Here is a 14,036-nt window from a genome sequence, read left to right as displayed (position 1 = left end):
CCCCGTCGCTACAGTCACCGCCCCCTCTCGGTGCCCGGCCGGGCGGGAGGAGCACAGTGGCCCCGCCGGCTGCGGCTGCTTGCGGGGCTCCGTGGGGGGCGGGCACATGCGTACAAGCGGCTCATCCAGACAAACACCCCTTACATCTTAAATGAGCTTCATTTACTGGCAGTCGCTTCAGTCGGGCTGGAAGCTGCTGAGCTACGCTCAGCCCGCCTTACTGGGAGACAGCGCCCCCGGCTCCTTCCCAGGGCAGGCTAGCCTCGACGAAGCCCGCCGCGCCCCGCTCCCGATGGGACTGAGCACGGTGGCGTCTCCGAGTTCGGGCGGCGGAGGCTGAGGGCGCCCCGCGCGGGGGCGCCGGGCATGGCCGTGGGCGGGCGGGGGCCGGCAGAGCCGTAGCCGCGGGCCACAGCGCCCTCGCGGGGGTCCACCGCCGCCCCCGGCCGCTGCTCTGGAGCGCCGGTGATCGCCGCCGCGGCCCACTGGGAGACAATGGCCCTGCACAAACTCTGCTCAGTGCTGGAAGGTAGGAGCCGCGGGCGGCAACGGCGCCCTCCGCGGGAGTAGCTGCCCGCGCCCCGCGGAACAGAGACCGCGGTACCCCTGAAGGCACCCAGGGCGACTCTCGGGCTTTTCTCCGGGCTCTCTTCTACCGTCGGCGGAAACTTTGCTACGATACCACGGGGGCTGCATAGGGGGCGACCATTCCGCTGCCCCACCTCACTTCACCGCCGGGAGGCTGGTGGGTTCCCGGTCCCTCTCTGCTCCCCGCGAAAGCCAGCTCTGCGGTGCCGGTGGCGACTCACGGCTGCAGGGTGGGAGCTGCTCGGCTCCCAGCGAAGGGGCCGTACCGAGCCAGGAGCCTGCGGTCATACCGAGCTGCTCCTGTCTCCGCTAGTGCACCTCGGTACTTCGGTTTGGGGGGAACCCAGCCTGCAGAAGCACGGGTCACGATGGCAGCGACCCTGCGCCACAGTCCCTTTTATTTCTGAGACATCCTGAGAGCTTCTTGCGGTCCAGTCTTTCACAGGGAAAAACAAACAAACAAACAAAAAACCAACCAAACAAAAAACCCCACTCTTTTTGCTTTCGGAACTCTCTCTCCCCAGCAGCGATCAGGGTGTTGTACATGCTACCGAGATTTGTTTTCAGCAAGGTTTTCCCCAAATCAGTCACCTGAGTCTTAAGCTACAGCCTGACGGGCACTCAACCTGAGCTTCTGTTCTTATTGAGGCTTTTAAATCTTGTTTCTAACTTCTTTAGGTCCAGAAGTAAACATCTGAGGAAGGCTTCTCACCCTACCTAGCGTTTCTTTGTCTGTGGTATTGTACAGCTCGACTACGGGCAGGGGTTTTATTTCAGAAAATAAAGCTAGATATGGCAGCACTTCAAGAGATTATTTCTAGCATTCTGTATCTTGAGCAAGAGCAGACTTGAACCATCAGGGATTTTTTTTATTATTAAATTAGACTGTTAGGAAATTTCAGAGCCTCTACTTGCATTATTGAAGCCAACAAAGCATTACTGCAGAGTGGAGCACGGTTTCTGATATGCATTTATGTCCTCTCATGGCATGAAAGTTGTAAAGAAGTGTTTCAGATCCATAATGTTTTCATGGCCCGTGAAATCCCATGTTTGTGGCTTGAAGGAGAGATGTCTTGAGAGTTTGAATATTTTTAATCTGTTAGCACAATTGAGAGACAAAAGATGCTTATTGTGCCTCTGTATAGATATTAACTATCCACTGGGTTTAGATAACATGGAAACATAAGACTTACAAGGGGGACAATAGGCATTTAGATTTCTTTTTTTTACATCCTCTTTGAGTACATTACTTACATACCATAAACTACTATAAACCAACCCCAAAATATAACTGACATTTCTGTTTCTTAAATCTACAAATGCAGATTTAATTACATGTCAGAAATACGTGTTTGCTACAGATTTGACTATAGAGGTTTTCTCATGAACAGACCTCATGCTCATCTTTTACAATAACAGAAGTGCCCAGGTAAAAAGTCCTGCTATGTGAGTTTTTTTGTATGATTCATAGCCCACAAATTGCACAAAGCTGTTAGTCAATAAGCTGTTGGTATTCTAAATGCATCACTTGCTATGACTAGAGAAACAGCCTATCATTACTTAGCTTCACACACTCCTTTTTATCTGTCCTTCACTAAAAGTCTTCATGTAGTCAGATTATTACATCTAATAAGAAAAAAAAAAAGATTCCTACAAATAGTCACATAGATATCATCTCAGAAGGAAACTGTTGAGAATAACATTCAAAGTAAGCCTCCATATTTTACAAGTTGCATCTTCAGTTCTGCGTGGAAACTCTACTTACAGTGGCAGTAAATTTTTTTTCTCCATGCAAACAGCTGTGTGTGCAGAACTGGAAGAGTTCTACTAAACCATTTATGAAGTACAGTGAAGCTCAGTATACTGTGAAAAGTCATATACCTTTTAGTAATACTTAAAAAACAGTTTAATCTTCGTTCTTAACATGGAATGCATATATACATTTCTGTCATCCACAAACTTTACATTTTTGGGTTGTGTACTTCCGGGTAGAAGCAAGCCCATCAGAGTCACTTTGTGGCAATTCAGATTCTTTGTAGAATGTAAAATGGCTTGAGTTGGAAGGGACCTTAAAGATCAGCTAGTGCTAACCACTATGCCATAGATCAGGGACACTTCCCACTAGCCCAGGTTGCTCAAAGCCTCATCCCGCCTTGTCTTAAACACTTTACAGGAACGAGGTGTCTACAACTTCTCTGGGCAGCCCATTCACCACCCTTGTGTCCAACCTGAATCTGCCCTCTTCTAGTTTAAGACAATTGCCCCTTGTCCTGTCACTGCATGCCCTTGTACTTAGTCTCTCTCCAGCTCCTTTGTAGGCTCCTTTCAGGTACTGGAAGGCTGCTATAAGGTCTCTCTGAAGCCTTCTATTCTCCAGAATGTACAAGCCCAAATCCCTTAGCCTGTCCTCATAGAAGAGGTTCTTCATCCCTTCCTCTGTTAAACTTGTTAATAACTATACTGGTTTTTATTGGATGTCAGTAATATGGGCTAATTTTAATTAACACCTAAATATAATTCGTACTGCCTCTCTCCATAGTGCTCAGCCTGAATCTCATCACCTCAAATCAATGATTTGCTCTTAGCCAGATCCAGCAGCCAGTAGCACTGAGTAGAAGTGATGGGGGACCATGACAGTGCTGAGGTGCAACAGCCACAGGTTTTGCTAAGTGGAGTTCAGCCAGTGCCCCCCTGTAACCCATTGGGGGCTGAGCTGCTTGTTGCATTTCAGTTGTTGAGAGATAAAGCCTTTTCCTCCCATTTTCAGTCCTCAATGAGATTTTAAACACACAAGAATAATTATTTAATCCTAGCACAGCTTGCAAAATGCAACTGCTCTACAACAATAAAGTGTTATATCCTTCTGCATCATAAGAGAGAAAAGCAGCTGCTTCCTTAATAAAGCCATGTTCCTGCTATGATTTGGAAGTAAATATATCTATCTGTAATTTTCCCCTATCTGCTATTCCCCTGAATATGCTTGCTAAGAGCTTGTTCCCAACCTTCAAATGTGCTCTCTGTGTCATTTCCACCACAAACCCTTAGTTAAACCCTGACTGTATGTTAGTTTTGGACAAGTTCAGTTATTAGATTGGATTACCTTTAAAAGCCAAAAAGATAATTCTGCAGTTTCTGTCCTGATAATTCAACAAGCTACTAGGGCTGGGACAAATTACTGTTACTTCCAGAAAGTCAACATTCCCAGCCTTCAATGAGGTACAGAATTATTTCCAACTCCGGCATGCTGGAAAAATGTGGAGTACTATAATTAACTTCCTGCCATTCTGCTCAGCCCCCTCATTTGCATTTTGGCATGATTTTAACAGCTAATTTCTCACAAACAAGTAGTGTTAGGAAGTAATGCTTCCTTCCACACAAAAGCTAGGAATCACAGCCTCCTGTTTCCAAAACCAAAAGGTGTTAACAATGGCACAAAAAGCTAAAAACAAGCAGGGAGAAAAGGCAATTTTAAAATACTTTGGTGATTTCTTCTTTCTGACTAGAGGCTACAAGTATAGTATCAAGTGTAAGTCAGATTTCTTTTTTTTTGCCTAAAAGCAGGATCTACTTGCTGTCTTCTGCTACGCTCGGAAAAAGTTAATGGCACCAAACATCTTACACTGCTAAGCAGTTAAGCAGAAGTAACTCAAGTAACTGTAGAACAGTACTTTAAAAGCTGCTGTCTTAGAAAGAAGGAAAATACCAATTTGGTGATATGTATTATGCTTTGCTACTGATAGGTACAGAAACTCAATATCCCAGGTGAACCACTTTCAGAGCAGCATAACTTCAAAAACATTAATTCCATAGTTTTCCTAAAACATAGTTGACAATGACTGCTGCAATTTATACAGGTCAAGTTGGTTATAATCACACTGGTATTAATAGAAAAGTCAGTGTAGAAATTTGGTATATAGTTCTAGCTGGAGTACAAAATAACACTGGATTGAGGAGTTACTGAATTATGTATCCCTAGCTAATGACAAAAAAATATATATATTTTCAGCACCTTTCCTAAGGTTTAATTCACAGAGAGATATTAGACAAGAGGAAACTTTATAAGTGATTCATCATTCATGAACCTGTCAGAAATTCACAGTATAATTTGTTGCAGGAATGGTGACGGGAACTGATAAATGTCTGCAGTTATGCCAGAAATTGTATATACTCTTGTACATGCTGTTTACCTACAAAGCAGGTTACATGTGTAGCGGTGGACATGCTTACCTGGACAGAGGGGAAAATCTTAATTACAGTGTCTCTGGTACAGTTGGGGTTCTGGCATTGCAAACAAGCTCACTGCTTTTCTGCCTTACATACTCCAAATTGTTTTTTAATTAATGAAGCACTTGCAGTCTTGAACAACTTAGCCTGCTGCCTTCAAAATTGCTACCTCTCTTGACATACAACTGACAACTGTTGCTTCAAATACTGCAAGTGACTGGGGTGGGGAACTGTAAATTTTTCAACACCAAAGCAGCAGGTACCTTCTAATTTACAAAAATGCACATTTCTTTTAGCTTATCTTTATGTTTCACTCCATATTCTCTTATTACAAAGCTGACCCACTAAACAGCAGGCAAGGACTGCCAATATGGTAATAGATTTCACAAGACCTCTTTGGCATACAATATAATCCACAAACACAGAAGAGTCTCTTTTTAAGGGAGAGTGAGGAGCTAGAAAAAAAAATTCACTTATAATCTGCCAGACAGGACTAAAGACAGCAGAACTCTCACTAATCCATAACAGACATTCCTGAAAATATTTCCACTGAAAAATACACTATACTCATAATAAAGAACAAGAGATTATGAAGTTTCAAGTCAACAGTATCACTGACCAAGTGTTCTAGGAATAAGTACTCTCTGGGAAAGATGCAGTCAGAACAGTCATGTATAGCAGGATCAGTTCTGTCAGGGTCATCATCTGAACTTCAAGTCAGTCTATATATTTTAATAAGGTTTTTGGAACCCCTCATCAATACAGCTTGCACATGCAGCCTTCTCATCAGTCTCTTGCTGCACAGAGCTTGAAGATGAAAAAAAGATCTTCTGTGCAAAAAGGAAAGCTTCTATTTTAAAAATGAAAGATATCATTCTTCTGGCAGAAGTTTTGCTGGCAGACATATCCAGGAATGGATTATAAGTAACAGGATGTGTAGCAACTTTGTAAAATGAAGCAGCCCACAGCTGCCTATACATTTCTAATGAAGGAAGGGATCAGAAATGTTGAATTCTCTGAGCAAACCTGGAGGGGACTCTGTCACAGATCCATCCAAGCCTGAATTGTTCTGCAGATGATTTTGATAAAAGGGGTGTGGAAAAATTGCATCTACTTCCTGAATCAGTTAACCTGGTTTCTCTGCAGAGATACAGACTCCCAGTTTATTTCTTTGGCAATTTTAGAGAGGAATCCCTAGTAGAAACAGCTGGAGTAAGATGAAACTGTCATATCTGAGAACAGATCTGAGTGCATTTATATATCCTGCTGGCATACTAATGGCTAACAAGATTTGGATCTTAAAAGGGCGCTAGAGCCACTGTTAACAGCTGGTGAAGTCCACTTCTGCTATCAAGGTTTTGTGAGGAGGATTAAAAATTATCTTGGAGCTCCACTAGCATACTCTGGGGAAGACCAACAGCAAAAACATGTCTTGCCTGATGCACACCTTCATTTCTATTACTTCATTCTGTGGCAATCCTGCAGTATATTCCAATATGAGCAAATCACCGGAGCTGTTAAGAGGCTAAATTGTAAGCAGCCACTTTAACTGCTCTCTTGATACTGATTTTGCCAATCTGCAACTGTCCTGTTGTAGGACAGAGATAAGGGAATATATACAGAATACAAACTATAAGAGCATGTAGGAATCAAAAACTGCTGTGTTTCCATCCTCAGCAATATAATTGTTTGCCTAAAAAAAGCAGCAACAGATGCAATCCAGTATTCCTTTTATCAATTTGCAAATGTCACCAAATGCTAGCAAGAGTAATTCCCCAGAAGTTACAGTTTGTCTTTCTGAGCTAAAAGTGGCTTCAATTAGAAATACACTTAATTAGCTTTCTGAGAGAAGAGGAGGTAACCATTCACACAGAATTACATAAAATCCAGGGTGATGGGACATGCTACCATTCTGCCTCCATTGCAGAAGTTCTTTGTATGAAAACTGGTCAATCACTTTGAATTTGTGCAGGATCTAACATGGGACCTTATACTCAATTGGAGTCCTTAAAAGCAACCAAAACACATGTAAGTGATATATGTCGTACATATCATTTTGGCTAGAGAGTAAGATAGGATATGACACAATTAATGTTATTAGTGTGAGTGGAGACATTTATGTTCAGACATATATATGTGGGGAAAAACGATGTTAAAAGCTGGGATACTGTGATTATCAGTTACTAAAAGTAACATTAATTTTAGCACACAGGGCAAATTATGAGCTGAGTTTAAGAATAGTACACAGAAAAGGATCCATTCCCATAAGGCAAAACATAGTATATAATTAAGATCAAGCATTCATTACTCTAGGCTATATCTGCCAGAAAGAAGCAAGCATTCTGGCAAGATTTTCTAACATGCATGACCTGTGTGTTGTCAGTTACTATCTATTGGGACTATATGTATACAAGGTGCTGCCTAATCCAGGGAATACAGCACAGAGATAGAACAGTGAATTCTGCTTTAAGCAATGCCTGTCATCTTTATCCCCAGCATTCTGACCACCATTATGTTAAGAATGTGTTATAATCTAAATGATTATGTCTTTTTTTTTTAAAGATTGGTGGAATTTTTCACTCTCTTTCTCAGTTGTGCATGACTGCTCCCCAGTTTGATATTCAGCTTGCCCTGCATGCATAGATTCCCCACTGTCATCACTGAAGACAGACACTGCTCTCAGAGGCACACAGCAAATTGTCTGTTTTCTCTGTATGTGTAGATCCCTAGAGCACACAGAAAGAGCATAGGAAAGGCATACCATAGGGAGCTGAGAGAACTACTGTATTCCATGCATCTGAAGAATGCATCTTGCCAGAAAGTACAAGCATATGTCAGATTTGCAGCCTAAAGCACTTGTTTTTGTCAGCAACACACTGATTTCTCAATATTGGGTTTAACACTCATTTACTATAAAACTAACTGCATTCTCATATTTGAAAAGAAATATTACCCACTAATTTGTGACTCTATATAGACACACTTCAATGGACAAATTAACAGATTTATTTTGCATTTTAGAGAATTTTAAGAAATGTGAGCAAAGAAAATTTTGACTCCTGCAAACAATGTGTAGTTTATTGCACCAGTTCAGGGGATTGTTTTATATTATTCCATAAGTCTAATTCAGTAACAGAATAGTAATAAGAATTTGCAATATATGGTTATTGTCATCCCTCTTAAAAATTCATACAGCTGTCTGCAGGCTATGTGATTTAAAATATTTCATGCAAAGAAGTGAAGGAAATGAAAAATCAATTCTTCAAAAAAACGAGACAGAAGCTCACAGCTTGTTCTTTATTTCTAGTTAACATTCACACAGGTGAAAACTATCAGAGCTTTAAATAGTAGTTCAAAAGTATGCACCATAATTTGTGGAATAAAAATCTGTAGCAAATACCAGATTCATGAATAAAAGAAGCCCCTCTTAATCTGTCTGCCTCAGTGGCTGTGCTGCTGCTGGCTTAATGATAGCCTTTTCGACAGTGTACATATCATGAAGCAGCAGCTCAGTACAGGGTGTAGAAGCACTAACCTCTATTATATTTACCAACTAAATAGCTGAGAGTTTATAAGGTCAGTCTTCCCATATTTCAGTATCCTCTAGTAGAACTCTCACCACGGTTCTGCATTAAAAACAAAACAGTCAAACCCACCATTCTATCCTCCTAATGCTCAATGCCACTGAGCAATCCTGGACTGCCTGTGCTGTTGCTTACATTAACAGGCCCTGTTCAAGTGGCATTTTTAGATACTTGCTACTTCTGCTTCCTGTACCATAATAGAACAGGGAGCTAAGTCTGAGGTTACCTGTCATCTACACTGATGTCACAGTGATATGCAGTAGACTTTAAAAGAAGAAGAAAGGAGCAGAGGAATACCATGCCCCACTGCAAGTTCAGGTGCATTGTATCTATTGGAATTTCAGTTTACTGGAATTAACAAGGTTGTTCTTCACTGTTCTGAACATGCTATCAGACTTCTAGTGATAGTAGTTTGGTATCTCATGTCTGTCCTAATTGCTGTGTCTATGTCCCTGCATGCAGTACCAGGACAATGGTTCAGCACTAGCTCTCTAGGGCACTATGCTGCAGAATCTGCCTCTTCTCCAGATACCTTCCCTCCTTCTTAGTGACTATATGGTCCAAATTAGTCTCTGACATTCAAAAATATTTTTTCAGAAACTGATATGAATTTAGGACGCGAGTGATAGCTTTGTTGTTTTTAAAATGCACACAAAAATAGGTTAATGCAAGCAGCCTAAAAGGTCTAAAAATACCCTGATTTTTTTCCCTTTTTTCATTGCCTTTCATCTTGAACATTGATAGGTCTTGTTTGCAGCCAAAACACTCTTGGTTGCTATCCCACATTATACTGTGTCATGTAAATGCACACAGTTTAAGGCAATACTACTTCAGGCATCCCTGCCTGTTCTTCTCGGGAAGAATAGACCTAAGTCCTCTCTCCACCTTTTTGCTAGCAATGTCACAGAGATAAGGGCAGCACACATACAGAGTATGAGTCAGAGACACCTCTTTTCTTTATCATGCTATCACCTGAGATAAAACTAATAACAAAGGAAGGTCTTTACATAGGCTACCTGGGCAGTTTTGAATACATCTTAGGAGTTGTTGAGAGCATGAGAAGGACAGGTGTCAACAGGGAAAGGCAAGAAATGGAAGAGATTAAAAATGAAGAGGATGAAAAAGACAGGAAACAAAGAGAACGTGGCCCATACATACTATATCAACTCACTCAGAGGTCACTTCCAACTCAGATCATTCTGTGATTCTATGAGTTTTCAGTTTAGGGTGAGTCAACAATGGCTAAGAATTGATACTTTATATGGGATAAACACAGGAGGTATATTTTTCTATGTATTAACATTAATGAAAATGTGGAATTATCACTAAGATAGAAAAGGCAAAACTACCTAAGTCTTAACTTCCTATCTTTTAATCCATCCCTACAAATCAAATAAACTTCTAGGAACATAACACTTGTTTGCAAGGCCCATATGGTATTCTAGAACACCCACAGTTGTGAACTTCTAAGGGAAAAAGCAGTTGCTGGTGAGAAGTCTCATGATGAACAGTTTGGTTTAATATGGGTAGAGAGCAGTGGCATTAGAAACACGTAACACAATTACTAGATGGACAGTCATCCTATTTCGTCTTCTTCCAAGGTAATATATCTATGCCAACATTACAGTAGCATATAGAGCAATTCAGTCAAGGTCATCATCATTCACAATCAGTGCTAGCTTGCTCTGGAACTCTAAAGGGCTGAAAGCCTAACACAGGGAAAATCAGATAGATAAAATGCAATTTCAGCAGGAGCCACTAAAATGTCTGAGCAACAAGAGAGGAAAACTGGGAACATAAAATTAACTTCTTCAATGTGACAATAGAATTCTTGCTGAAATCTCTTTTTTTTCCCCTGCAGTGGTGAAGCCATGCCAGTCTGACTTAGTATTAAACAAGTAGATTAAGAACATGGGCAAGGCCATACCAGGTCAAATTAAATGTCCATCTAACCTGGTATCTTCTTTCACAGAGAAATAAAAGCAGAAAGAATATAAAAGTAGAATAAACTGTATTTGCCCTAAATATTATCCAAGACTTCCAACCACTTACAGCTTAAGGGATTTCTGAAACAGACATTTCTATCTCAAGGATGCATTATGAAGAATGCACATTAACCAAAAAAAAAATCTTAGTTTACTTTGAACATGCCACATCATCTTTGTCTGATATCCCTGGTTCTTATATTGGAAGAGACAGACACAATTTTATGACTTGCTTCCTATCTCTTACCATCAAGCTTCTGTACAGGGTGAAGAGTTAGCCTTTTTAGTTAGTGCTCTGTGTGTCCAGAATTGCATAGGTACTCAAGATGGAAGCAAATGACAGATTTGAAGAGTGGCATAATTACGTCTCTTAGTTCACTCTCTTTTCCTGGTAATCCCTAACCATTTGAGAGGACAACGCACTTTAGGAGAATCTGAACATTAAGCCTGCTTTAAAACTGTCAATGAATAGTGGAACATGGAATCTTTAATATGTGCTGTTCAGACTGATGCTTCTCAGGTGCAAAGTGAGTGTAAATGCAAGGGAAAGTGCAAAGGCAAAATCAACTAGACCGCTTCTTTTTAGGAAGTAAGTGGAAGGGGAAGAGGAAGGGAGAAAAGGAAGAAGCAAGGGAGGAAGGGACACTGGAGGGAACTGTATAACAAAATTTTAACAAATCCAATATTTAGGCAGTTCAAATCTATAATACATCGGCAGGTACCAACACCTGAGACTAGCACAACACTCCAGCAAACCAGAGTTCATGCAATGGTGAATATCTTAACAGTGTCCACGTCCTAGATGTTGTCAACTGCTCAAAGTCCCCCCCAGAGTTACAACTCGTAGCTGCTCTTTTTCTGCTGCCACATTATGTGCAAAAATTACTGGTACTATATAGCAGTATCACAATAACCAGTCTTGCAAGCACAGTTCTGTAGTGGTGCTGAAATCTTTGTAGGGATAAGACCATGCAGCATCTCATAGTCCTGATAAATTTCTTGGAAGGTAGAAAAGTCTTTCATCCACTTTAGGCAAATGGAGTTTTTGGATAAATGCGGTTCAATATAGCACTGAAATGTCTCGTTTTAGGATGTAAAAATTATACAGAAGATAGATAACATGCATGTTATAAAATGCTTTGAATTAGTAGGTACTCTAGAAAATTCATACAAGTCCCTTCAAACAATAAATTGTTATTCTCACAGAATCACAGAAACATGCAAATTGGAAAACACCCTCAGGATCACCAAGTCCAACCTATAATCCTACTCTGCAAGATTCACCTTAAACCATAGCCCTAAGCAACACATCCAGGGTTGGTGACTCAACCACCTCCCTGGCAGCTCATTCCAGTGCCTGACCACTCTCTCCATGAAAAACTTTTTCTTAATGTCCAATCTAAACCTACCCAGACTCAGCTTGAGGCCATTCCCCCTTGTTCTGTCTCCAGTTACCTATAAGAAGACACCAGCACCTGCCTTTGCACCATGTCCCTTCAGGTAGTTGTAGTCAGCAATGAGGTTTCCCCTCAGCATCCTCTTTGTCAAACTAAGCAGCCCCAGCCCCCTCAGTCACTCCTCAAAAGATTTATTCTCTGGGCCCTTCACCAGAGTTGTTGCCCTCCTCTGGACCTGCTCCAGCACCTCCACAACTCTCCTGTATTGTGGTGCCCAAAACTGAACACAATAGTCGAGGCATGGCCTCACCAAAACCGAGTACAAGGGAACAATCACCTCCCTACTGCTGGCCACAGCATTTTTCATTCAAGCCAGGATGCCATTGGCCTTCTTGGCTGCCTGGACACACTGCTGGCTCATATTAGCTGCCTGTCTGTTACAACCCCCAGATCCCTTTCTGCCATGCAGCTCTTCAGCCATACTGCCCCAAGCCTGTAGCATTGCTTGGGGTTGTCATGACTCAAGCGCAGGACGTGGCATTCGGCCTTGTTGAAACTCATCCTATTAATGTTGGCCCATTGATCTAGCCTATCGAAGTCCCTGTGAAGAGCCTCTTTATCCTCATTTGAATCAACACTGCCACCTAACTTGGTGTCATCTGCAGCCTCACAGCTGACACTCTCTATGTCTGAATCGATGTCATCAATAAAGATGTTGAAAAGAAGTAGTCCCAACACAGATCCCTGAGGAACACCACTAGTGACTGGCCACCAACTGGCTTTAACTCCATTGACCACCACTCTCTGGGCTCTCTTGTCCAGCCAGTGCTTTATCCAGGAGACAGTGTGCTCATCCAAGCCATGAGTAGCCAATTTGTCTACAAGAATATTGTGGGAAACAGTATCATATACATCATATACACTTCCTTAAGGAACTTGGAAGAACTTCCTGAAGTTGGGATTTTAAGAAAGTCGTTTGGGTTAGAAAATCATGGATTTGCATGAATTGGGACTGCAGAAAATGTTCTGTGATTTTGATTAATTACTGATGTTTTTCCTGTCTAATTTCTCTTACCAGTGTTGCTAGTAACAATCCTTGTAGTGGAAGGGATTGCTGTTGCACAGAAGACACAAGGTACAATTCTGGTTTAATTATTTTCTTTTCAGAAAACTTAACAGGTTTATAATTTTTAATTAAGCAATATATAAATAAAAGAAAATGTATTCAAGTATTAATAGACCTTGAATTACCCATATATATTCCCGTGTTTTCCATTTCCCCCCTGTTTATTGCATTGTTTTCCAATTGAACAGAACTATTCAGTAACAATGAATGTGGAAGTTCATTTATTTGCCCAGTTAAAATTTTATCTGTTTAGACCTTAGAAATGTAAAAAAAACACCACGGAAACTCATGTTTTCTGTATCTGACAACAAGCTTTTCACATAGTCCACCCACAAACATTTTTGAAGCCTGCTGAGTGGGGCATCAGTTTTATAAACCTTACTTTTTTCATATATGGGATTAACCCACACTTAGGAAAGATTAATTCCTTGAACTAACACCTACAGAACTTCCTTCAACAATTTCTGCAGGAGAGACTCAGATTTCACCCCTCGTAAATGAAAAAGCTGCGCAAAGTATCAGTGGAAAATGATGTAATTTACTGGAGACAGACAAGACTTGTATCAGCATGGACTCCCGCTCATAGGTCTACAAAGAAAAATCACATAGATATAAATAACATTATGAGAGCACCTTGTCTACCAAAAAAAAAACCAAAACAAAGCCACATAAATAACATTATAAGAGCACCCAGTGAGATTTAGCAAAAGTCTAGCAGAAACCACATATCCTGTGTCTTAGTCTCTCTACTTCTAACGATATCCAGGAGAAGACCCAAAATGTAACTTAAGAAGAATGTCAGGGGGACCACACTATTCCCAACTGCTTTCTCCTTGGCTCTTGCAAATGTTTCAGCATGGTGCACTAGCTCAGTAAACTATATAATCTCATAATTTCCCTATACATCCAAAAGAAGAGCTTAGATCTTACATTAGACACTTAGCTACCAGTGTAATCTATCTATTGCTAGCAATTTTATTAACTACCATTGCTATTTAATGTATTTACATATTCTAATTAATCTTGTTAAAAGCATTCCAACAAATTATTGTATACACAACCTAAAAGCCATATACTTTGGTATATTCTGGAATCCAGAGCAAAAATAGTTAACAAATTTTGGATTTGCATA

The 14,036-nt window shown here is 40.9% G+C and overlaps 1 protein-coding gene across 1 annotated transcript in view; it reads left to right on the top strand.

The window, feature by feature from the left end:
• NETO2 (neuropilin and tolloid like 2) overlaps positions 1–14,036 on the top strand; it is a 31,633-nt gene continuing 17,597 nt past the window's right edge. The window contains exons 1-2 of the mRNA XM_064160318.1: positions 1–529; positions 12,857–12,913. Of these exons, the coding sequence (XP_064016388.1) occupies positions 496–529; positions 12,857–12,913 (91 nt within the window). The 5' untranslated portion in view covers positions 1–495. The remainder of the gene's footprint in view (positions 530–12,856; positions 12,914–14,036) is intronic.

This window comes from Pogoniulus pusillus, chromosome 20 (genome assembly GCF_015220805.1).
Source record: "Pogoniulus pusillus isolate bPogPus1 chromosome 20, bPogPus1.pri, whole genome shotgun sequence".
Classification (NCBI taxonomy): Eukaryota; Metazoa; Chordata; class Aves; order Piciformes; family Lybiidae; genus Pogoniulus; species Pogoniulus pusillus.
The sequence above is the reverse complement of the archived record's forward strand: the minus strand, read 5'-3'. Positions and strand labels throughout refer to the sequence as shown.